Source organism: Ranitomeya variabilis, chromosome 5, assembly GCF_051348905.1.
Source record: "Ranitomeya variabilis isolate aRanVar5 chromosome 5, aRanVar5.hap1, whole genome shotgun sequence".
Taxonomy (NCBI): domain Eukaryota; kingdom Metazoa; phylum Chordata; class Amphibia; order Anura; family Dendrobatidae; genus Ranitomeya; species Ranitomeya variabilis.
Window position 1 is genome coordinate 340,387,716 of NC_135236.1, and position 26,434 is coordinate 340,414,149.

Here is a 26,434-nt window from a genome sequence, read left to right on the forward strand (position 1 = left end):
TGAACACTGAGAGAAATAGGAAGAGCAGCTTGTTGAAACGTGAATATGAGTATGCAAATTGTATATGTGCTTGGAATGGGGAGGTGCCAAACTGAACTCTTGCCCTGTGTTGTAAAACCTAGATACACCTCTGCCTTCACATGCAGCGCAACAAATGTGGTCTACTTAATTTTGTGTATTAAAGAGTGTGTCCCTATGTAGGTGAAATAGGGCAGAAGCTCAGAATGAGAATGAACTGTCCAATATTTTTTCTTTCTGTTCTCACAAATTGTAAGTAAACACATATAGGATGGGTTATCTGCAGCTATCTGTGTTAGTAGTGTTATCTTGCAAAACTGTGATTCAGAATTCAAATCTAAACATTCATTTAATTAGAAATGAAGGCTTTCATCATGCGCCTTTCAGTTTGCAGATGACTTTATAGTAAAGTTGTATAAATAACAACACATTAGACTACAATAAATTCCAGTGATGTTCAAAAATAGAAAACTTTTAAAGGATATAAGCCTCAGGGGAGACAATAATTGAGTTTAATTACAGGCGATTCTCTAACTAAAATCTTGTTAAGACTTTTGTAGGCATTTCACTGTTCGTAATTGCAGATGACTCAAATAGCTGTTTAATTAAAAATTAAATTTTCTTACAATAAAAACATTGTGTGCATGGGTTATAGCTAATTTAAAAGATAATTCTTAAAGGGATTATCCAATACCAGGACAACCCCTTCTTGATCTAAATGTTTGGTCCCGATAAAATAAATAAAGCTTATGCTCACCTCCCGTGCTGGCGCCATTCCAGCTGTGTCCGAACTAACAGTCCCGGGATTGTGACATGTAAGGGTACCGTCACACAGTCACACTTTGATCGCTACGACCGTACGATCCGTGACGTTCCAGCGATATCCATACGATATCGCTGTGTCTGACACGCAGCAGCGATCAGGGATCCTGCTGAGAATCGTACGTCGTAGCAGATCGTATGGAACTTTCTTTCGTCGCTTGATCACCCGCTGACATTGCTGGATTGTTGCGTGTGACAGCGATCCAGCGATGTGTTCGCTTGTAACCAGGGTAAACATCGGGTAACTAAGCGCAGGGCCGCGCTTAGTAACCCGATGTTTACCGTGGTTACCAGCGTAAAAGTAAAAAAAAAAAAACAGTACATACTCACATTCCGGTGTCTGTCCTCCGGCGTCTCAGCTTCTCTGCACTGTGAGCGCCGGCCAGCCAGAAAGCGAGCACAGCGGTGACGTCTGACGTCACCGCTGTGCTTTCCGGCTCTGCTGCTTACACAGTGGAGAGAAGCAGAATGCCGGGGGACAGACACCGGAATGTGAGTATGTACGGTTTGTTTTTTTTACGTTTACGCTGGTAACCAGGGTAAACATTGGGTTACTAAGCGCGGCCCTGCGCTTAGTTACCCGATGTTTACCCTGGTTACCCGGGGACTTCGGCATCGCTCCAGCGCCGTGATTGCAACGTGTGACCGCAGTCTACGACGCTGGAGCGATACTCATACGATCGCTGCGACGTCACGGATCGTGCCGTCGTAGCGATTAAAATGGTACTGTGTGACGGTACCCTAAGCCTGGCACCCAATCAGTGCTAGCATCACTGGCTCCGCCTTTGCACAAATTATGCATGAAGAGGAAGTCAGGGCTGCGGGTGATCTCTGCCTTTCTCTTCATGGTTAATTTGCTTGAAGGTGGGGACAGTGACATCAGTGCCAGTCTCACGTCACAAACAAACGCACAAGGGCCCGAGACTTCGAGTGCTACAGAGTGGTAGTTGCAACCAAACTGCTGTCTGTTTACACTCTAGCACTTTACAGACAATGCGTGTCCCAGTCTTAGTGTGCTGTATGGTGTTGGGTGCATCAAACTCATGTGGAGGCTGCTGGCCTCCATTGCCTCCAGGCTTCCATCCTCACGAGCCTCCGCACACAATGTATGGGACACCAGATTCTTTGAGACAGTCAACCTATTTCTAAACAGTCCAAGTTCATCAGGTGCATACTAGTGGGATAGGGCACATCAATGCACAGTTCCTTCCTCCTTAGCACAACTCCTCCTTTGTTCTTCCACACATTTTTTCTGGACTACCTCCAAGCCCATTGACTCCTTCAGCCCCAGGGATTTGTTGTCCACTCTGGCAGTGCACCCATGTCCAACCACCTGCTCCTTATGTAACTCCATGTCCACCGGTCTCGTGATGTAGGAAGACCAGGTCCTCTCCATGATACCTTGCTCAAGCCCTAGGCTCCAGATGTAACTGGAATATCCATCAGACATCTCCATTTAACCGCCCACTGCCCTGAATGTTTGGGTCATGCTGCCCTTAGCAACTCACCACTTGAACATGAACTCTGTCCACACTTCACTGGCTAACACTGAACTCCCTTAGACACATGTTGCTTCACATATAAAACTGAACGACGGTATTCATATAGTGCGTCTGTTGCTTCAGGTTCAGGAAAAGGGTAAGACAGTACATATTCCTACACTGACATTGCTGGAACGGCACTGGCATGGGAGGTGAGAATAGGCTTTTTTATTTTATCAGGGCCAAACATTTAGATCTAGAAGGGGTTGTCCTAATAGTGGACAACCCCTTTAACGTCACAAGTTATTATATTAGTCACTTGGATCCCCACCAATCCCAAGTACAGGGCTTCAAAAGGCATAGTCTATTGTTCTGCCATGGATAGCTCATAGCCTCAGCAATCATCAAGTTATCACTTATTGTACAGAGTAACATAGCTACAAGGGGGCAAAGGGGCATCCGCCCCAAGCCCCTGACTCGGAGTGCTTCAAACACAGAGTAAGCACCATCCTTAACTGTACAAGTGTGCACAGCATGTTACTGCAATTAAACTCTGGCATACAGCAGGAAGAAATGGTCTCCTTGCACTAATGCTCACCATTTTGTAGGTGGTCAGTCATTCAGGGGGCAGGAGAGGAAGTGCAGCCTGTAAAACTTGTGGTCTCCTCCTCACAGATCACTTTAGGCCTGCATAGAGGCAGGTCCTGGATGGACAGATGTGATTACATCAGCATGACAGGACTCTGATGTCCTGTGTGTGCCCTAGCACAATTATATCATCACATCGGTCAGCTCACAGTTTACGAGTGGACTCACACTGGGATTAGATGAGTGCATGTGTGAGGAACGAGGGAGACTTCATTTTGGATTTATTATTTCAGGCCCAATACATTGTCCAGAGATCTTCCTCCACTCCTAAAGTGGCCCCCACCTTTGGGATAAGTACACAAATCCCCAAAAGAACAGAACTTTTGCCAAATGGCCAGAGAATTAGAGACCACATGTTCCTGAAGGCAAGGAGGAGCAGAGCTAGGACCCCCTGCTGTCTTTTGTGCAAGGCGGCCAGCATCAATTATGTATCAATGGAAGCTCTAGACCAAGCATCACAGACATCTAGGGATGAATTATGAGAGTACCGTGCATCTCAGGGTTAAGTCCAATATACCACCAGAACCTTAGGAGCCCTCTGCATGCACCCTTGCGTCTCACCTTTCTCTAGCTGTCTCGGATACCGAGCTATCGAGACTGGCTCTCCAGAACCACTTAGCTGGCTCGAGTTTGGATTCTCCGTATTGGTTCAGCCCCAACGAACCCATTGAGATGTCAGTCATCTCGTTTAGACCTCCCACTAGGAAGTTATGATACATCCTAGATATTGGGAATTATTTCTGCTAGGAGGACAAGGTAGAAGAATTCAGTCCAACCCAGAGGAGCGGTGACAAATATGGGAGGGGGAATACTAAGGGTTAAAAGCTAACTACACATCTTTAGCCGTTGTCTTTGCTCTGCCATGGAAGCCACGTCACATCACGTGTGGAGATGGACCAGAAATTAAGTAGGTGCCTGTGGATATGAGAGCTTCCCTTCATCCACAAGTGATAAGAATTGGTAACGTGACACATACAGCTAACTGCAATCCCAACCTGTACCCTACTTTTATCTGTACTTCTGGCTGTAATATCTGTATATTACTTTGTATATATGTGTATTATCTAGTGTGCCTTTCTGCAATTAAAATATCAATTAATTTTGGGATGCATTTTTATCTCAAAACCTGATTTCCCACATCCGTGAGTCCTTCTAGTACTTATAAGCTACCTGGGGTTGGTTTCTGATCCGATATAAGCTTGTTAATGGTCCAGGTTTATATCTAATGAGCAACTAGTGGCTGCATGCCATTCTGGTGTTATTGGGCGATCCTGGCAGTGATGGATCGGAGGTTTATATACATATTCCCGGCCTGGGACTGGTGATATATTTACTGCAGAGTACCCTGATAACCAGTACATGGCAGGGCAGCCTCTCCGGTGGGGACATCATACTGTGTATAGGGTGTTGTGGGGGCATTAAACTGTGTATAGAGGAGCTGTGAAGACATCATGCTGTGCATAATGGAGCTGTGGGCCCATCATACTCTGCATAGGGGAGTTGTGAGTCCATCATACTGTGTATAGGGGAGCTGTGGGGGCACTATGCTGTGTATAAGGAAACTGTACATAGAGGAACTCGGGGGACATTATTAAATCTTAGGGCACTTATTGTTATAGGGGCACTCAGGGTATAGCACCTGTCTAAGGTGCTCACCTGGGTCCCTGGGTCTTTCTAGAAGGCAAAATTTGGGCAATGTTTTTTAGGTCACTTGCACAACTCATTTATGTTTTACATGGGGAAATTTTACTATCTAGATGTCACAAATGATGCATTTTACTTGGTAAGAGGCAGAATGTTGGGCATCATTATGTGGGGCAGTACAAAGAGCACTGCAGCTGGTGCAGACAGGGACACATACTGCAGCAGCACCAGCTCGGCATAATGGTATCAAAAGGATAAGGTATTTGTGCAGGTTGGGAATAGTTGCGGACTGTGCTGAAGTTGTGAAGTCAAATGTGTCTTTGTTGTAAACTCTACAGACGAGTCATGGCTGGATAAGTCCTCATGTTGGTTTGGGCCTGATGAAAAGGAGGGAATAGTGAATGACTTCACAAGAAAGAACATCACTTGTAAGTCACTATCTTTAATTGTAGCACTATATTGTCACTGTATGGCAGTAATATCTATGTTGGTCTTTGTATAGATGTTCATTTTCAGTAACAGCCTTGTCATCTGCTGTGCTTCCCTTTTAACCAATATTAGGGGGTGCCACCGTAGTTATAATCATAGTTACCTGGTTAGGGCCCACTAAAACTTTTTCACCCATCCCCCTGAGTTGAACCCCTATTTCTGTTGTTTGACAGTGTCTTGTTTCTTGACCATTTTGTATTTTCAGATTTTGTACCTTTGTTGCCCTCCTGGTTCTGACCCTTCCACCCCTTTATAGGGATTTGGTCTTAAATTAGGGTCGACTGAATTGCTCCATGGAAACGCTTACTTGTTGGAGCAGGGAACCAGGGTTAAGAGAAGTTAAGGTGGATCGCTCAGTTCACTTTCTGTTATAAGGTGTGGTTCCGTTGAGGTTGCTGACAGAAAGTCTGGGCTGTAAGAGGAAGGTGCTTCATGACACCAAATGGATTTTGAAAATTGAAGCCAATCAGCAAATATAAGCATCATATTCGTTTTTATCACCACAAAATGAGTTAAGTTGAACTGTTTTGTCGCTGAATCAATTTAGCTGTAGAATAGTTATCGTTAAAGGAGTTGTCCGAAAGTAAAGGTGAATTTAATACTAAATTTCTACATATTTAATGTAATAAACTAATCACTTTTCTAACATACTTCAATTGCCTACCATTCCCTCTCTACCCAAACTTCCTATTACACAGGTCAACAAAAAAAATTTTTTTTCTGGTGTCCAAAATATTTTAATGAATTTGGGGTATTTTTGGGGTGCTGATTCTGAATATGCTATCAGTTTTGCCAGATTGGCTCAAGTTTTTGAGATTTTTGGTATCTTATTTATAGCACTTGTTGGTAAATGCGACGTATCATCTCATTAATTTCTTTGGATTAGTACTTGAACTGAGCAGTTCTCAATATAGTTTTGTGTTAATTAGTGTTCTAAAAGTTTGTTCATAGCTTGATTTTTGCACTAACTTTATGTTGTTGTCTGTTTTCCAGTGAAAAGCATGAACTCATCAAGAAGAAGTTGTCTTAACGATCCAGACTCATTCTGTTACATTTGTGGTGAATACACACTGCCAAAACATAGAAGAAACATAACAGACTTCGTAAAAAAAGTGTATTTTGCCTATTTTGGGGTTATGCTTGGGGACCAAGACAAGTTTTGGGCACCACACATAGTGTGCAAAGCATGTATCGAATTATTACGAAAATGGAGCAAAGGACAAAGAAAAAGCTTCAAATTTGGTGTTCCAATGGTGTGGAGAGAGCCAAAAAATCATCATGATGACTGTTATTTCTGTGCAGTGCAAGTGCAAGGATTCAATAAGCATAAGAAACGAAAATGGGAGTAACATGGAATCTGCAAGAAGGCCTGTCCCTCATTGTGAAGATGTGCCTGTACCTGTGTTTACCATAAATAACAGTCATCATGATGATTTTTTGGCTCTCCACACCATTGGAACACCAAATTTGAAGCTTTTTCTTTGTCCTTTGCTCCATTTTCGTAATAATTCGATACATGCTTTGCACACTATGTGTGGTGCCCAAAACTTGTCTTGGTCCCCAAGCATAACCCCAAAATAGGCAAAATACACTTTTTTTACGAAGTCTGTTATGTTTCTTCTATGTTTTGGCAGTGTGTATTCACCACAAATGTAACAGAATGAGTCTGGATCGTTAAGACAACTTCTTCTTGATGAGTTCATGCTTTTCACTGGAAAACAGACAACAACATAAAGTTAGTGCAAAAATCAAGCTATGAACAAACTTTTAGAACACTAATTAACACAAAACTATATTGAGAACTGCTCAGTTCAAGTACTAATCCAAAGAAATTAATGAGATGATGCGTCGCATTTACCAACAAGTGCTATAAATAAGATACCAAAAATCTCAAAAACTTGAGCCAATCTGGCAAAACTGATGACATATTCAGAATCAGCACCCCAAAAATACCCTAAATTCGATGAAATATCTTTGGCACCAAAAACGCTGTTGACCAGTGTTATCTTTATTTTTTTAACTTCCATTGACAATACTTTTGGGTATCCCAGCATGCACTGAGGGTTCTCATCCGGGACCTCGTCAGATTAAATATAATTTATATTTGCATTTTGAAGCTATATCACAATGAAGCGTTATTTCAAATCCATTAGGAAACTATTTTGATTGAAGTTGTGGAGACTAGTGTTGAGCATTCCGATACTGCAAGTATCGGGTATCGGCCGATACTTGCTGTATCGGAATTCCGATACCGAGATCCGATATTTTTGTGATATCGGGTATCGGTATCGAAACAACATTAATGTAAAAATGTGTAAAAGAGAGAATTAAAATAAAAAATATTGCTATACTCACCTCTCCGACGCAGCCTGCACCTTACCGAGGGAAGCGGCAGCGTTCTTTGTTTAAAATTCGCGCTTTTCTTTCCTTTACGTGAGTCCCGGCTTGTGATTGGTTGCGTGCCGCCCATGTGACCGGGACGCAACCAATCACAGCAAGCCGTGACGTAATTTCAGGTCCTTCAGGATTTTAAAATTACGTTCCGGCGTTGTGATTGGTTGCGTCGCAGTCACATGGGCGACGCAACCAATCACAGCAAGCCGTGACGTAATTTCAGGTCCTTAAGGATTTTAAAATTACGTCCCGGCTTTGTGATTGGTTGCGTCGCAGTCACATGGGAGACGCAACTAATCACAAGCCGTGACGTCACGGGAGGCTGGACACGCGCGCATTTTAAAATGGGCGCGTGTCCAGCCTCCCGTGACGTCCCGGCTTGTGATTGGTTGTGCCGCGATCAACCAATCACAAGCCGGGAGGCTGGACACGCGCGCATTTTAAAATGGGCGCGTGTCCAGCCTCCCGTGACGTCCCGGCTTGTGATTGGTTGACCGCGGCGCAACCAATCACAAGCCGGGACGTCACGGGAGGCTGGACACGCGCCCATTTTAAAAAGCGCGCGTGTCCAGCCTCCCGTGACGTCACGGCTTGTGATTGGTTAATGGCGGCCATGTTGCCGGGACGCGGACCAATCACAGCAAGCCGTGACGTAATTTCGTCACGGCTTGCTGTGATTGGTCCGCGTCCCGGCAACATGGCGCCGTGACCAATCATAAGCCGGGACGTCACTGGAGGCTGGACACGCGCGCTTTTTAAAAAGCGCGCGTGTCCAGCCTCCCGTGACGTCACGGCTTGTGATTGGTTAATGGCGGCCATGTTGCCGGGACGCGGACCAATCACAGCAAGCCGTGACGTAATTTCGTCACGGCTTGCTGTGATTGGTCCGCGTCCCGGCAACATGGCCGCCCTGACCAATCACAAGCCGGGACTTCACGTAACCAAGTAAAAGCGCGAATTTTAAACAAACAACGCTGCCGGTTCCCTCGCTGAGGTCCAGGCTGCGTCGGACAGGTGAGTATAGCGATATTTTTTATTTTAATTCTTTCTTTTACACATTTATATGGATCCCAGGGCCTGAAGGAGAGTTTCCTCTCCTTCAGACCCTGGGAACCATCAGGAATACCGTCCGATACTTGAGTCCCATTGACTTGTATTGGTATCGGGTATCGGTATCGGATTGGATCCGATACTTTGCCGGTATCGGCCGATACTTTCCGATACCGATACTTTCAAGTATCGGACAGTATCGCTCAACACTAGTGGAGACTAGAATCATGGACAATTAGATATATACCAGAACTCTCACTTGACTTCGTGCAATGATTAAGGAGGATAATCTAAAACATGCTGTGATTTTAAATCCCCCCTCATCATTTTGTACGATGGGTACCGAGGTCTTTTTAATGATAAATAAAAAAAGAATACGGTATTTTATATTTTGATCAGGAGGCTGAAGCTTCAAACGGATTTTCCATGGTCTCTCTCGTATTACTCCACGATTACCTGCCTTGCCTATTTTGTAATACGATTGATTCATATGGATTCAAAAAAAATTTTTTCACGTCTTTAGGCCGGCCTCACACTCAGCGTATCAAAATACGGTCCGTATTTTACGGCCGTAATACGCAGAAAAGTCCCCAAAATTGACGCCTCTCCATTATTAACCTGGCTTAATGTCACCTTACAATAGCAAGGTGACATTAACCCTTCATTACCCCATATCCCACCACTACATGGGAGTGGGAAGAGAGTGGCCAAGTGCCAGAATAGGCGCATCTTCCAGATGTGCCTTTTCTGGGGTGGCTGGGGGCAGATGTTTGTAGCCAGGGGGGACCAATAACCATGGACCCTCTCTAGGCTATTAATATCTGCCCTCAGTCACTGGCTTTACCATTCTGGGGGAGAAAATTGCGCGGGAGCCCACGCCAATTTTTTCCGCGATTTACCCTTTATTTTATAAGCTACAGCGCCCAAATTTTGCACATACACACTACTAACATTAGTAGTGTGGAATATGCAAAAAAAAAAGGGATATGAGATGGTTTATTGTATGTAAACCATGTCTCATATCATGTCGGGTTTGTGAAGGAGAAATGAAAAGCCGGCAATTGAATTACCGGCTTTTCACTAACACCGCTGCATATTTCTCGCAAGTCACACTGCTGGTCCATGTGGAATCCGTATTTTTCTCGCCCCCATAGACTTTCATTGGCGATTTTTTTGCGCAATACGGTGACAAACGCAGCATGCTGCGATTTTCTACGGCCGTACAAGACCGTATAATACGGATCAGTAAAATACGGCTGATAGGAGCTGGGACATAGGGAATCATTGGGCCGTGTGTTATGCGTATTTTACGGGTGTATTTTCTGCGCTCATACGTCCGTAAAACCCGCCAGTGTGAGGCCAGCCTTAGAGTGTAATAGAAGATTTTGCTGTGCAATGTACACTGTGTTCCAAATTATTATGCAAATTGGATTTAAGTGTCATAAAGATTTAATTGTTTTGTTTTTCAAATAAACTCGTGGATGGTATTGTGTCTCAGGGCTCAATGGATCACTGAAATCAATCTTAAACACATGTGATAATTGGTTTTCCAGGTCATTCTAATTAAAGGAAAACTACTTAAAATTGATGTTCCACATTATTAAGCAGGTCACAGTTTTCAAGTAACATGGGAAAGAAAAAGGATCTCTCTGCTGCTGAAAAGCATCAAATAGTGCAATGCCTTGGTGAAGGGATGAAAACATTAGAAATTTTCCAAAAACATAAGCGTGATCATCGTACTGTTAAGAGATTTCTGGCTGTATCTGAGCACAAATGTGTTTGTGCTGATAAAGGCATAATGAGGAAGATTTCTGCCAGGCAAGTTCATCGGATTAAGAGAGCAGCTGCTAAAAAGCCATTACAAAGCAGCAAACAGATATTTGAAGCTGCTGGTGCCTCTGGAGTCCCTCGAACCTCAAGGTGTAGGCTGCTTCAAAGGCTTGCTGTGGTGCATAAACCTACTATTCGGCCACCCTTAAACAGTGTTCACAAGCAGAAATGGTTGCAGTGGGCCCACACATACATGAAGACTAATTTCCAAACAGTCTTGTTTACTGATAAGTGTTGAGCAACCCTGGATGGTCCAGATGGATGGAGTAGTGGATAGTTGGTGGATGACCACCATGTCCCAACAAGGCTGCAACGTCAGCGAGGAGGTGGAGGAGTCATGTTTTGGGTCAGAATCATGGGGAAACAGCTGGTAGGGCCCTTTAAGGTTCCTGAAGGTGTGAAAATGACCTCTGCAAAGTGTATAGAGTTTCTGACTGACAACTTTCTTCCATGGTATAAAAAGCAGAAACGTGCCTTCAGGAGCAAAATCATCTTCATGCTGACAATGCGCCATCTCATGCTGCAAAGAATACCTCTGAGTCATTGGCTGCTGTGGGCATAAAAGGAGATAAACTCGTGGTGTGGCCACCATCTTCCCCTGACCACAAACCTATAGAGAACCTTTGGAGAATCATCAAGCAAAAGATCTATGAGGGTGGGAAGCAGTTCACATCCAAACAGCAGCTCTGGGAGGCAAAGAAATACAAGCAGAAACTCTCCAAAAACTCACAAGTTAAATGGATGCAAGAATTGTGAAGGTGACATCAAAGAAGGTTCCTATGTTATCATGTAACTTGGCCTGTTGGGATGTTTTGGCGTTAAATAGCTTTTTTGTTCAGTGAATGTGACCTCCTAATGCTGCAAATTCCACAAATGAGCATTTTCAGTTCTTTAAAACATATCAAATGTATAAAAATTCTACTGTGCATAATAATTTGGAACAGTGCATTTTGAGTTTTTATTCATTTTGGAGATTATACTGTTATCATTATCCCTTGGCATCACAGACTTGGCCCTATCCTGGATCTCATCATACCTAACAGACCGGACGTTCAGCGTCTCCCACTCACACACCACCTCCTCACCTCGCCCCCTATCTGTCGGAGTCCCACAAGGTTCAGTCCTTGGGCCCCTGCTCTTCTCCATTTACACCTTTGGCCTTCAGTATCACCTCTATGCTGATGACACACAGATCTACATCTCTGGACCAGATATCACCTCCCTACTAACCAGAATCCCTCAATGTCTGTCCACTATTTCATCCTTCTTCTCCGCTAGATTTCTGAAACTTAACATGGACAAAACAGAATTCATCATCTTTCCCCCATCTCACGTGACCCCCCCAACGAACCTATCCATTACAGTAAATGGCTGCCCACACTCCCCAGTCCCACAAGCTCGCTGCCTCAGGGTTATCCTTGACGTTGATCTCTCCTTCAAACCACATATCCAAGTCCTTTCCACTTCCTGCCGACTTCAACTCAAAAATATTGCACGAATCCGTTCATTCCTCAACCAAGAATCTGCAAAAACCCTAGTCCATGCCCTCATCATCTCTCGCCTTGACTACTGCAACCTCCTGCTCTGTGGCCTCCCCTCAAACACCCTCGCACCCCTCCAATCTATTCTAAACTCTGCTGCCTGACTAATCCACCTGTCCCCCCGCTATTCTCCGGCCTCTCCCCTCTGTCAATCGCTTCACTGGCTCCCCATTGCCCAGAGACTCCAGTACAAAACCCTAACCATGACGTACAAAGCCATCCACAACCTGTCTCCTCCTTACATCTGTGACCTCATCTCCCGGTACTTTCCTACACGCAACCTCCGATCCTCACAAGATCTCCTTCTCTACTCCCCTCTTATCTCCTCTTCCCACAATCGTATGCAAGATTTCTCTCGCGTATCACCCCTACTCTGGAACCCTCTACCACAACACATCAGACTCTCGCCCACCATCGAAACCTTCAAAAAGAATCTGAAGACCCACCTCTTCCGACAAGCCTACAACCTGCAGTAACCACCGATCGACCAAACCGCTACATGACCAGCTCTACTCTCACCTACTGTATTCTCACCCATCCCTTGAAGATTGTGAGCCTTCGCGGGCAGGGTCCTCTCTCCTACTGTACCAGTTATGACTTGTATTGTTCAAGATTATTGTACTTGTTTTTATTATGTATACCCCTCCTCACTTGTAAAGCGCCATGGAATAAATGGCGCTATAACAATAAATAATAATAATAATAATAATAATAATAATCATTGGGAGGTTTCTTCAATAAAATTCGATGTATAATCTAACGGGTGATGACTTTTATTAGACTGACTGTCATTTGCACCAACCATTTAGGAAAATCCGATAAAAATGTAATTTGCATAATAATTTGGAACATAGTGTAGAAGAGACCAATGCATGTTGCAATTTCTTCCACAAAAGACATTCAGTCCTTGTGAAAAAAAAACAGCCCAAGGTCAGTTTTTCCATCGACAGCACTCGAACTGAAAATACAATTGTGTGAATGTAGACTTAGGAGAATGGATAAAATGTGAAGATGCCAAGATATACTGTCAGTGTGATTTTAAAGGGAATGTTCACCTTTTAATATTTTTAAAACAGAAGTCTCAGGTTTTGGAATGCACAATACAAAATCCGATTTCTAATATTTTGAAATAAAAGTTACAAAACATCCAGTAAGTTCAGCTAAAGGGAACCTGACACGTGAAAAAGCACTAATAATCTGCACATATGGGGTCAATCTGCAGATTAATAGCATCCTGAACCTGCCCAGCACCAGCACTTAACCCCTTTCTGACATTAGACGTACTATCCCGTCGAGGTGGGGTGGGCCCATATGACCACCGATGGGAGAGTACGTCATATGCGATCGGCCGTGCTCACGGGGGGAGCGCGGCCGATCGCGGCAGGGTGTCAGCTGACTATCGCAGCTGACATCCGGCACTATGTGCCAGGAGTGGTCACGGACCGCCCCCGGCACATTAACCCCCAGCACACTGCGATCAAACATGATCGCAGTGTTCCGGCAGTATAGGGAAGCATCGCTCAGGGAGGGGGCTCCCTGCGTGCTTCCCTGAGACCCTCGGAGCAACGCGATGTGATCGCGTTGCTCCGTGAGTCTCTTACCTCCTCCTCGCTGCAGCAGGCCTGGATCCAAAATGGCCACGGCATCCGGGTCCTGCAGGGAGGTGGCTTCACAGCGCCTGCTCAGAGCAGGCACTGGGAAGCCTGGAGATGTGCACGTCAGATCGCCGATCTGACACAGTGCACAGCAAAGTGTCAGATCAGTGATCTTACACTATAACATGATGCCCCCCCGGGGCAATGTTACAGTGTAAAAAAAAAAATATTCACATGTGTAAAAAAAAATTCCAAAAAAAAAAAATATATTGTTCCTATAAATACATTTCTTTATCTAAATAAAAAAAACAAAACAATACAATAAAAGTACACATATTTAGTATCGCTGCATCTGTAACGACCCGACCTTTAAAACTGTCCCACTAGTTAACCCCTTCAGTGAACACCGTGAAAAAAAAACAGAGGCAAAAAACGCTTTATTATCATACCGCCAAACAAAAAGTGGAATTTCACGCGATCAAAAAGACGGATATACAGGTCCTTCTCAAAAAATTAGCATATAGTGTTAAATTTCATTATTTACCATAATGTAATGATTACAATTAAACTTTCATATATTATAGATTCATTATCCACCAACTGAAATTTGTCAGGTCTTTTATTGTTTTAATACTGATGATTTTGGCATACAACTCCTGAAAACCCAAAAAACCTGTCTCAATAAATTAGCATATCAAGAAAAGGTTCTCTAAACGACCTATTACCCTAATCTTCTGAATCAACTAATTAACTCTAAACACATGCAAAAGATACCTGAGGCTTTTAAAAACTCCCTGCCTGGTTCATTACTCAAAACCCCCATCATGGGTAAGACTAGCGACCTGACAGATGTCAAGAAGGCCATCATTGACACCCTCAAGCAAGAGGGTAAGACCCAGAAAGAAATTTCTCAACAAATAGGCTGTTCCCAGAGTGCTGTATCAAGGCACCTCAATGGTAAGTCTGTTGGAAGGAAACAATGTGGCAGAAAACGCTGTACAACGAGAAGAGGTGACCGGACCCTGAGGAAGATTGTGGAGAAGGACCGATTCCAGACCTTGGGGAACCTGAGGAAGCAGTGGACTGAGTCTGGTGTGGAAACATCCAGAGCCACCGTGCACAGGCGTGTGCAGGAAATGGGCTACAGGTGCCGCATTCCCCAGGTAAAGCCACTTTTGAACCATAAACAGCGGCAGAAGCGCCTGACCTGGGCTACAGAGAAGCAGCACTGGACTGTTGCTAAGTGGTCCCAAGTACTTTTTTCTGATGAAAGCAAATTTTGCATGTCATTCGGAAATCAAGGTGCCAGAGTCTGGAGGAAGACTGGGGAGAAGGAAATGCCAAAATGCCTGAAGTCCAGTGTCAAGTACCCACAGTCAGTGATGGTGTGGGGTGCCATGTCAGCTGCTGGTGTTGGTCCACTGTGTTTCATCAAGGGCAGGGTCAATGCAGCTAGCTATCAGGAGATTTTAGAGCACTTCATGCTTCCATCGGCTGAAATGCTTTATGGAGATGAAGATTTCATTTTCCAGCACGACCTGGCACCTGCTCACAGTGCCAAAACCACTGGTAAATGGTTTACTGACCATGGTATTACTGTGCTCAATTGGCCTGCCAACTCTCCTGACCTGAACCCCATAGAGAATCTGTGGGATATTGTGAAGAGAAAGTTGAGAGACGCAAGACCCAACACTCTGGATGAGCTTAAGGCCGCTATTGAAGCATCCTGGGCCTCCATAACATCTCAGCAGTGTCACAGGCTGATTGCCTCCATGCCACGCCGCATTGAAGCAGTAATTTCTGCCAAAGGATTCCCGACCAAGTATTGAGTGCATAACTGAACATTATTATTTGATGGTTTTTTTGTTTGTTATTAAAAAACACTTTTATTTGATTGGACGGGTGAAATATGCTAATTTATTGAGACAGGTTTTTTGGGTTTTCAGGAGTTGTATGCCAAAATCATCAGTATTAAAACAATAAAAGACCTGACAAATTTCAGTTGGTGGATAATGAATCTATAATATATGAAAGTTTAATTGTAATCATTACATTATGGTAAATAATGAAATTTAACACTATATGCTAATTTTTTGAGAAGGACCTGTAAATAACCATGGCACCGCTGAAAATGTCATCTTGCCCTGCATAAAACGAGCCACCATACAGCGTCATCAAAGAAAAAAAAAAAGTTAGTCCTCAGAATAAAGCGATGCAAAAATAATTATTTTTTATATAAAATAGTTTTTATCATATAAAAGCGCCAAAACATAAAAAATATAAATGAGGTATCGCTGTAATCGTACTGACCCGAAGAATAAATGCTTTATCCATTTTACCAAACGTGGAACGGAAATTCATGAATAGCTGGTTTTTGGTAATTCTGCCTCACAAAAATGGGAATAAAAAGCGATCAAAAAAAGTCACATGCCCGAAAATGTAACCAATAAAAACGTCAACTCGTCCCGCAAAAAACAAGACCTCACATGACTCTGTGAACCAAAATATGGAAAAATTATAGCTCTCAAAATGTGGTAACGCAAAAAATATTTTTTGCAATAAAAAGAATCTTTCAGTGTGTGACGGCTGCCAATCATAAAAATCCGCTAAAAAACCCGCTATAAAAGTAAATCAAACCCCCCTTCATCACCCCCTTAGTTATCGAAAAATAAAAAAATTTAAAAAATGTATTTATTTCCATTTTCCCATTAGGGTTAGGGTTAGGGCTAGGGTTAGGGTTAAGGCAAGGGTTAGGGCTAGGGTTATGGTTAGGGCAAGGGTTAGGGTTAGGGCAAGGGTTAGGGCTAGGGTTAGGGTTAGGGCAAGGGTTAGGGCTAGGGTTAGGGCAAGGGTTAGGGCAAGGGTTAGGGCTAGGGTTAGGGATGGGGCTAGGGTTAAGGCTACAGTAAGGGTTGGGGCTAAAGTTAGGGTTGAGGTTGGGACTAAAGTTAGGGTTAGGGTTTGGATTACATTTACAGTTGGGAATAGGATTGGGATTAGGGTTAGGGGTGTGTCAGGGTTAGGAGTGTGGTTAGGGTTACCGTTGGGATTAGGGTTAGGGATGTGTTTGGATTAGGCTTTCAGTTATAATTGGGGGGTTTCCACTGTTTAGGCACATCAGGGGCTCTCCAAACGCGACATGGCGTCCGATCTCAATTCCAGCCAATTCTGCATTGAAAAAGTAAAACAGTGCTCCTTCCCTTCCGAGCTCTCCCGTGTGCCCAAACAGGGGTTTACCCCAACATATGGGGTATCAGCGTACTCAGGACACATTGGACAACAAATTTTGGGGTCCAATTTCTCCTGTTACCCTTGGGAAAATACAAAACTGGGGGCTAAAAAACAATTTTTGTGGAAAAAAAAGGATTTTTTATTTTCACGGCTCTGCGTTATAAACTGTAGTGAAACACTTGGGGGATCAAAGTTCTCACAACACATCTAGATAAGTTCCTTCGGGGGTCTAGTTTCCAATATGGGGTCACTTGTGGGGGGTTTCTACTGTTTAGGTACATTAGGGGCTCTGCTAACACAATGTGACGCCTGCAGACCAATCCATCTAAGTCTGCATTCCAAATGACGCTCCATCCCTTCCTAGCTCTGCCATGTGCTCAAATGGTGGTTCCCCCCACATATGGGGTATCAGCGTACTCAGAACATATTGGACAACAACTTTTTGGGTCCAATTTCAACTGTTACCCTTGGAAAAATAGAAAACTGGGGGCTAAAAAATCATTTTTGTAAAAAAAAAGATTTTTTATTTTCACGTCTCTGTGTTATAAACTGTAGTGAAACACTTGGGGGTTCAAAGTTCTCACAACACATCTAGATAAGTTCCTTGGGGGGTCTAGTTTCCAATATGGGGTCACTTGTGGGGGCTCTCAATGTTTAGGCACATCAGTGGCTCTCCAAACGCAACATGGCGTCCCATCTCAATTCCTGTCAATTTTGCATTGAAAAGTCAAACGGCGCTCCTTCCCTTCCGAGCTCTCCCATGCACCCAAACAGTGGTTTACCCCCACATATGGGGTATCAGCATACTTAGAACAAATTGTACAACAACTTTTGAGGTTTACCCTTGGGAAAATAAAAAATTGGGGGCGAAAAAATCATTTTTGTGAACAAATATGATTTTTTATTTTTACGGCTCTGCATTATAAACTTCTGTGAATCACTTAATGGGTCAAATTGCTCACCACACATCTAGATAAGTTCCTTAGGGGGTCTACTTTCCAAAATGGTGTCAATTGTGGGGGTTTCAATGTTTAGGCACATCAGGGGCTCTCCAAACGCAACATGGCGTACCATCTCAATTCCAGTCAATTTTACATTGAAAAGTCAAATGGTGCTCCTTTGCTTCCGAGCTCTGCCATGCGCCCAAACAGTGGTTTACCCCACATATGGGGTATCGGTGTACTCAAGACAAATTGTACAACAACTTTTGGGGTCCATTTTCTCCTGTTACCCTTGGTAAAATAAAACAAATTGGAGCTGAAGTAAATTTTTTATGAAAAAAAGTTAAATGTTCATTTTTATTTAAACATTCTAAAAATTCCTGTGAAACACCTGAAGGGTTAATAAACTTCTTGAATGTGGTTTTGAGCACCTTGAGGGGTTCAGTTTTTAGAATGGTGTCACACTTGGTTATTTTCTATCATATAGACCCCTCAAAATGACTTCAAATGAGATGTGGTCCCTAAAAAAAATGGTGTTGTAAAAATGAGAAATTGCTGGTCAAATTTAACCCTTATAACTCCCTAAAAAAAAAATTTGGTTGCAAAATTGTGCTGATGTAAAGAAGAGATGTGGGAAATGTTACTTATTAAGTATTTTGTGTGACATATCTCTGTGATTTAATTGCATAAAAATTCAAAGTTGGAAAATTGAGAAATTTTCAACATTTTTGCCAAATTTCCATTTTTTTCACAAATAAACGCAGGTAATATCAAAGAAATTTTACCACTATCATGAAGTACAATATGTCACGAGAAAACATTGTCAGAATCACCGGGATCCGTTTTTCCAGAGTTATAACCTCATAAAGGGACAGTGGTCAGAATTGCAAAAATTGGCCTGGTCATTAACATGCAAACCACCCTTAGGGGTAAAGGGGTTAACTTTACTCCTCTCAGTGTAGCGGTGTCGGTTTGGGTTCAGTCACTGCTCTGTGCACAGAGAACTGTGATTGTAACCTCTGATAGTGAGCTGTTATCAGTTAGTACTGAGGGTGCTGTTGTCTTAACTTTATTTTACAGGAAACCCCCGTGCCTGTCATTATACATCTCCTATGAATGCAGATCATGAAGCCCTGCTTTGTGTAGCACAGGCCATCAGACGATCACAGCTTCAAGTCTCTTAGGCTACTTTCACACATCAGGTTTTCGCCATCAGGCGCAATCTGGCAAATTTTGAAAAAAACTGATCCGGTGAATGATGCCACTGGATCCTTTTTTTCCCATAGACTTGTATTTGCACCGGATTGCACCTGATAGCCTTCCTTTTCGCCCGTTTTTTGCCGGATGCGGTAAAAATTGCCGGTCCAGTGGCTGGAGAAAACGTACAGAGGAACGTTTTTTCGTTCCGGTGAAAAACCTGCCGGCGCCGGAATCGGCGCCGTCAGGCTTTCCTTACAATAAACGCCTATGGGCGTCAGATGCTCCACATGACAATATCCGGCGCCGGAGTCCGGCCTCTAAACTGCGCATGCCCTGTTCTCTCTCTGTCATTTTTTACTATTGATGTTGCCTATGCGGCATCAATAGTAAAAAGATATAATGTAAAAAATAATAAATCGTAATATTCTCACCTTCTGGTGGCAATGGCAGCCTTCCCACTCCTCGCAATGCTTCCGTCAGATGGATGCATTGCGAAATGACCTCAGGTGACGTAGCGTTCTCTTGAGACTGCTACGTCATCACTAGTGTTGAGCATTCCGATACCGCAAGTATCGGGTATCGGCCGATATTTGCTGTATCGGAATTCCGATACCGAGTTCCGATATTTTTGTGATATCGGAAATCGGAATCGGAAGTTCCCAGTGTATGGTTCCCAGGGTCTGGAGGAGAGGAGACTCTCCTTCAGGACCTGGGATCCATATTCATGTAAAAAATAAAGAATAATAATAAAAAATATGGATATACTCACCCCTCCGGCGGACCCTGGACCTTAGCGATGTAACCGGCAGCCTCCGTTCCTAAGAATGCAGTGAGTGTAGGACCTGCGATGATGTCGCGGCTTGTGATTGGTCGCGTGAGCGGTCATATGAGCGGTCACGCGACCAATCTCAAGCCGCGACGTCATCGAAGGTCCTTCACTCTGCATTCTTAGGAACGGAGGCTGCCGGTTACATCGCTAAGGTCCAGGGTCCGCCGGAGGGGTGAGTATATCCATATTTTTTATTTTTATTCTTTATTTTTTACATGAATATGGATCCCAGGGCCTGAAGGAGAGTTTCCTCTCCTTCAGACCCTGGGAACCATCCAGGATACCTTCCGATATTTGTGTCCCATTGACTTGTATTGGTATCGGGTATCGGTATCGGCGAGATCCGATATTTTGCCAGTATCGGCCGATCCAATCCGATACTGATACTTTCGAATATCGGAAGGTATCGCTCAACACTAGTCATCACAGGTCATTGCCGCAAGGCATTACTGGGAATGGGAGCATCGCGAGCATTGGGAAGGCTGCCGGGGCCGCCGGAAGGTGGGAATATTACTATTTTCTATTTTTTTTAAATTAGTTTTTACATTATATCTTTATCCCGGACCTGGATGAAAAGCTGATCTGGCGCATCAGTTTTTACACTAATTGCGCTGGATCCAGCAATCCGTTCCGCCTCCGGATTATGCCTGACGGCGCTGGACGGATGTGTGAAAGTAGCCTTAAGGGGACTACTGAAGCAAGTAAAAAGTAAAAAATAGTTTTAACCCTTATCCGGCTGAATAGGTACAATTGTAACTATTCCGTTTTAAAATTGCAATAACTTTTTTTTGAAAAGACGTAGAGGGCTGAAATTTCGTGACATCTCTACATTTTTGGTCCAGAATATATTGGCCAAATTTCAATAAAATATCTCCACCCGCTTCCGAGATAAGGGGTCGAGATCTTTTTGCATCCATAACAAGCTGCATAGGTACAAATGTACCTCATATATTTTGAATGAAGATAATGCAAGGGAAAAAGCATAATTTTTTTTTTAATGATAATGCTATTTAACTATTATAAACAAGTAAAAAACTGTTCATTTACATTATAAAAGAAAATGTAAGAAACTTTTTTTTATTGATTTTCTTTGCAAGTAATGCATGTTGGCTTTGCTACAGAGTGTTCATCGCAAATGGGTTTCACACAAACCACACAAGACTTTCTAGTCTTGCGTTGTTTTCGCCTCAGGTCTCTGCAGACATAGCAACTACCAACAACAGGGGAGGGTCCACGACTACCATGAGGTATGTTGGGGCCAGCTGCTGGCTGCGATGCTACCACAATGCATCGTCCAAGCACCATTTCTACTGCACCTCGAAGAAAATGGTTTCTCATTATCATTTTGTTTGTACTACGATCTTCAATTGCAGGCATACACAGCTGATTTGCGAGATCTTTCAGGAACTTTCTTCGTTGATCCTTTGCCCTGAAGCTTGGATTGTGTTCTCTGTAGATGATGTAGGATGCTAACCCACTGACATCAATCATATTGTAGAAAAATGCCAAAGTCCAACGTGATGTTCGTCGTTTCACAGTGTACTCTCCCAACATTTTATCCATAACATCAACGCCACCTTTTGTTATGTTGTAGTATTTTATTATCTCTGGCTTGGCTGCTAGTGTCTCTTCAACTTCTCCCGTCATGTGCATAGATGATAGAAGCACGACTGATTTGTTCTTCTTTGGTACATATGAACAGACTGTTGCATCATGATTGTAGGCAAAATTTGTCGAGTTTACAGGCCTTTCTTTGGCAGGCTGCATGTTGTTAGGTAGGAACCTTTTGTTTTTTCTCACTGTACCAACTAGTGTCATGTTCCAGGAGTTCAATACCTTAGCTAGTTCCATGGTTGTAAAGAAGTTATCGGTGGTGACATTTCTTCCAGAGCCTTTATACGAGCTCACTAGGTCCAATACTGTTCGTTCTCCAATGTTTACTTGTCGAGGACCATCAGTTGGTTTCCCAGTGTAGAGCTGACCTTGTAAAGGGTAGGCATTTGATGAGTCACAAGCCCAGAAAATCTTTATGCCATATTTAGCTGGTTTTGAAGGTATATACTGGGTAAATTTAGTATGACCTCTAAATGGAAATAATTGCTCGTCGACGGTGATACAATGATATGGCTTGTAGGCTCTCTCCAGATTACTGTTCAGCATTGTCCAGATGTCCCGTATTGGTGCAGCTTTATCTGTTTGCACACGTTCTGCACGTGTATTTTCGTTGTCAAACCTGATAAATCTGAGTATCATCTTGAAGCGGTCACGAGACATGGCTGCACGTATAAGAGGCAGAGCAGCAACATTCCACATTTCCTCCAGATTCTCTTTGTTGGCTCTGTGCACACCAGCAGCAATCAGTATGCCCAAAAATGCATGAAGTTCAGTTTCAGTAAATTGCTTGAATGTTTTTTGTGGTGGCCGTTTGGAAGAATCAGGAAAACGTTGTACCAGTTCGTTGTTGTAAGCATCACAAACTCTCTTGGCCTTTCGATTTGTTTCCCGTAATATGATGTCACACATCTCGGGAGTCATGATGGACTTGAATAGCTCTTTTGCTGTATATAGGTTGCTGATTGCTGCAGGGCCACCTCTTTGTCGTAGGACATTACGAGATTTTGTTTGTGCATTTGGCAGTGGATTACTGCACCATTGAGTTTCATCCTTAGCAGTCCAAATGTCGCCTGCACTTTGAGGCACAGAATCATCCTCAACACTTTCGTCTGATTCGTATTCATTTTCATGCTCTATGACCATTTCTTGTTCAATGTCTGAATCTTCTTCAGTAACATCCACTTGTGGTACATAGTTTTCATCATCAGATGCAACATATGGTTCATCCTCATGCTCAGAATCAGATTCTTCTAGCATTCGCATTATTTCGTCAGACGTAAATCTGTAAATATGAAAAAATGTAAAATAAATAATTTTCCGAAATACTACATTATTGGCTTTTCACAAAATTATACTAACCTGCAAACACGTTTTCTTGGATTATGGCGGAAACTAGATCCAGCATTACTATCACTCATGATGACTTGCTAGATGAATTTTGGCTTCGTATTTTGTGCTGAATATAAATAAAACATCGTAAAACAATATGTAGATACTAATTATTATCCATTTTTCGTATAAAAATTATACCTATAGTGATAAGTTTCATACAAAATATATGTAAGCCAAGTCCAGGCTGAAAGACAATTTGACTGTTCTGTCCCCACATAATGAGAATAAAGGTATAACTGGCTGTTAGATGCTGTGAGACTTTCCTACCTTCGTTTCCAAGAAATTGAAGACTTCACAAGCCTAGAAATGTGTGCTCACAGCAATGAGATGAACAGCAAAATGGCTAATGAGAGGAGGGAGGCAGAAAGACAAGTAGAAGCCACTCCCAGTTTGAATTAACTTAATTGACAGCAACATAAGTGACCAGTAACAACACTGAACAATAGATATCAGCATAACATTTGTAGCTGAATGAACTTTAGTTTCTGAAACCAAGTAAAGTCTTCCCACAGTGGAGGTATATGTGAAGGTACAATTGTACCTATGCAGCCTGTTAAGGTTGTAAAATTATGCAGCCTGACAAGGGTTAAAAATTATTTAAAAACATAAAAGTTCAAATCACCTCCCTTTTGGCCCGTTTTGGAATAAAACAATGAAAAAATAAAAATACATGTATTTGGTATTGCTGCATTCAGAAACATCCGAGCTAGAAAAATATACAGTAAATTAATTTGATCAGTAAAAGGCGTAACGAGAAAAATACCAAAATGCCGGAAATACATTTTTTGGGTCGGCACAACATTGCAATAAAATGCAATAATAGGATCAAAACATTGCATCTACCCCCAAAATGGTATAAATGAAAAGGTCAGCAAAAAAACTAAGCCCTCATACGGCTATATAGACAAAAAAATAAAAAAGTTATGGCACTGGGAAGATGGGAAGCAATAAACGAAAATGCAAAAACAGAAAATCACAATGTAGTGAAGGGGTTTTAATATCTGGCTAGATATGTGAATATGTTATTAATGTCATATACATGTGTTAAATATGACAATTTATAAAAAATATATATTTTAAAATTCTACTCTTTTCTTTTTCCTTTACATTTCCTATTACATTATTTATGTAATGCTATAATTAAACATTTGCATTTTTAAAGAGTTTTAAAGTGGTTGTCTATTACTGGGAATTGTTTGTCATGCTCTGCAGCTTGCCAGATCATAGCATTGTGGAATATGTACACAGTTAGGATTCAGCTCCACTTGTCCACTTGTCATTGATTGTCAAGTGACTGCAAATATGCGACTTACATGTACCAACTAGAATCTCAGATGTTTTTCTTATTGATAGGATTCAGCCAGATGCTGGGTAGGGGAGGAAGCAAAAGAGAGTATACAAACAGGACAGCATGGTATGGCAGCTGCTGCTTTCTATGTGGCAAGTCTTTTGCTTTTTGTTTATAAATATTCAGGGATATGCTTTACCCGACAGAAAGCAGTTTCTGCAATCCCCTGCTCTTCTGTCTGTATACTCTTTTACTTCTCCCCTGCCCAGGAGCTGTGGTATGATCAGACCATGTTCCTGTATGGTCAGACACAGCAATTACGCAGTACACAACAGGGGCACATTTATAAGATTATCTCAGCACAGGAACATTTTTTTAACACATCCAATTGTGGAAATTATTATTCCAATATTAATTAGCTAAAATGTAGTTTGTTCATTGGAAAACCCCTTTAGAGGTCGCTAGGCCATAATGAAGCAATTATCTAGGCAAAATAAATATTGTATATATTGAATGTAAAGCAACTTTATTTTAAGAAGTCTTTCAGTCGTATAAGATAACATTATTTAATAATCAAGCAGGGAATGACTAGTCTCTGCAGTTAGCTTGCTTGTTTTCTTCGTGAAGTATGTAGTCCCGAAGTTCTATGGCTTTCTTCTCCAGTTGTAGTAGCTCATTGGCTTTTTCTTCATTTGCTTTGTTCAGATCATCAATCTTATCTTCTAAATCTGTAACAAAAACAAGTCAGAGCTGAATTGTGAAGCTGAAGATAATATGTATCAGTTATTTGAAAGCACACATATGCCTTCTTAATAATGGTAACAAGTTGGGAGTTAGGGTATGTGCACACGTCAGGATTTCTCGCAGAAATTTCCTGAAGAAAAACGGATATTTTCGGCAAGAAATCCGCAATTTTTTTTGCGTTTTTTTCCCGTTTTTTTTTTTTTAGCATTTTGCAAGCGTAATTAGCTTGCAGAATGCTAAAGTTTTCCAAGCGATCTGTAGCATCGCTTGGAAAACTGACTGACAGGTTGGTCACACTTGTCAAACATATTGTTTGACAAGTGTGACCAACTTTTTACTATAGATGCTGCCTATGCAGCATCAATAGTAAAAGATAGAATGTTTAAAAAAAATAAAAAAAATAAAAAAAATGGTTATACTCACCTGCAGACAGCCGATCTCCTCAGCGGCGTCCGTTCCTATAAATGGTGTGTGTGTGCAGGACCTTCGATGACGTCGCGGTCACGTGAGCGGTCACGCGACCAATCACAAGACAGCGACGTCATCGCAGGTTCTTCACACACACCATCTATAGGAACGGAAGCGGCAGCATACACCGCTGAGAGGCGGGAAGACTCCGGGGCCATCGAAGGTGAGTATATCACTATTTTTTATTTTAATTCTTTTTTTTTTTACCAATTATATGGTGCCCAGTCAGTGGAGGAGAGTCTCCTCTCCTCCACCCTGGGTACCAACCACACATAATCTGCTTACTTCCCGCATGGTGGGCATAGCCACATGCGGAAAGTAAGCAGATCAATGCATTCCTAGGTGTGCGGAATCCCCGCAATTCCGCAAATTTAATGAACATGTTGCTTTTTTTTCCGCGATGCGATTTTTTCGCGGAAAAAAATGCAACATTTGCACAAGAAATGCGGAATACACTGTAAATAATAGGAGGCATATGTAAGCGTTTTTTTCGCGTTTTTATAGCAAAAAAACGTGAAAAATACTGAACGTGTGCACATGGCCTTACAGGGGTTTTAATAATAGGGATAATTAATCCTAAGGAAAATAAAGTTCTTAAAAATTCTATATGTCAATATTGCCTTAAAATAAACCAGTATCTGCAATGTAAAGCAGTTAATAAATCGCACTGACTACCTCCAGGACTTAGTAAAGGATCTCTTTGAAATGAGCGCTTAATGAGTTGAATGATATTTAACATCACACATAAATAGTAAATTAATTTCAAAATGAATTCCCCAGATGCCAAATAAAAGCTGTGTTAGACGGGATTAATAATGTGCACATTGTTAACAAGTAGCGTAAAGGGAACTTGTTACGTTGTGCATGCAGTCCGATTTTGAATAGCAGAGTATGGAGAAGAAGCTGAGCTAAATGCATATACAGTGTAGGTTATTGGGGCTGAGCCAAGTGGAAAATGAAGCAACTCCCGAGAAAAAGGTGGCAGCTGAAAACTGCCCGAGTCAGCCTTTAAATGCCTATGGTGATGATGCCAGAGGTGTTTTGCCTTGTTATCGGAGAAGCTTGATGTGGACGAGTGTAGAGTGAGCGGGTCATAGTGGAAGGCAACAAGGGTTGGTGCTGGAGCCGGGACAGATTTGTAACACTAATAAGAGAACTACAGAAAGCTGAATTCACTTTACCACAAATGGAACACTTTCACATTTTCTGGAGTTC

General features: G+C 42.4%; 1 protein-coding gene across 2 annotated transcripts in view; it reads right to left on the reverse strand.

The window, feature by feature from the left end:
* Positions 1-23,681: 23,681 nt before the first annotated feature.
* The window catches only part of LAMB4 (laminin subunit beta 4), a 394,745-nt gene continuing 391,992 nt past the window's right edge, over positions 23,682-26,434 (reverse strand). Inside the window, exon 42 of one of the 2 annotated variants that reach the window (XM_077264810.1) lies at positions 23,682-24,735. In XM_077264810.1, coding sequence (XP_077120925.1) covers positions 24,596-24,735 — 140 coding nt within the window. In that variant the 3' untranslated portion in view covers positions 23,682-24,595. The remainder of the gene's footprint in view (positions 24,736-26,434) is intronic. The other variant, XM_077264809.1, reaches the window with a different exon arrangement.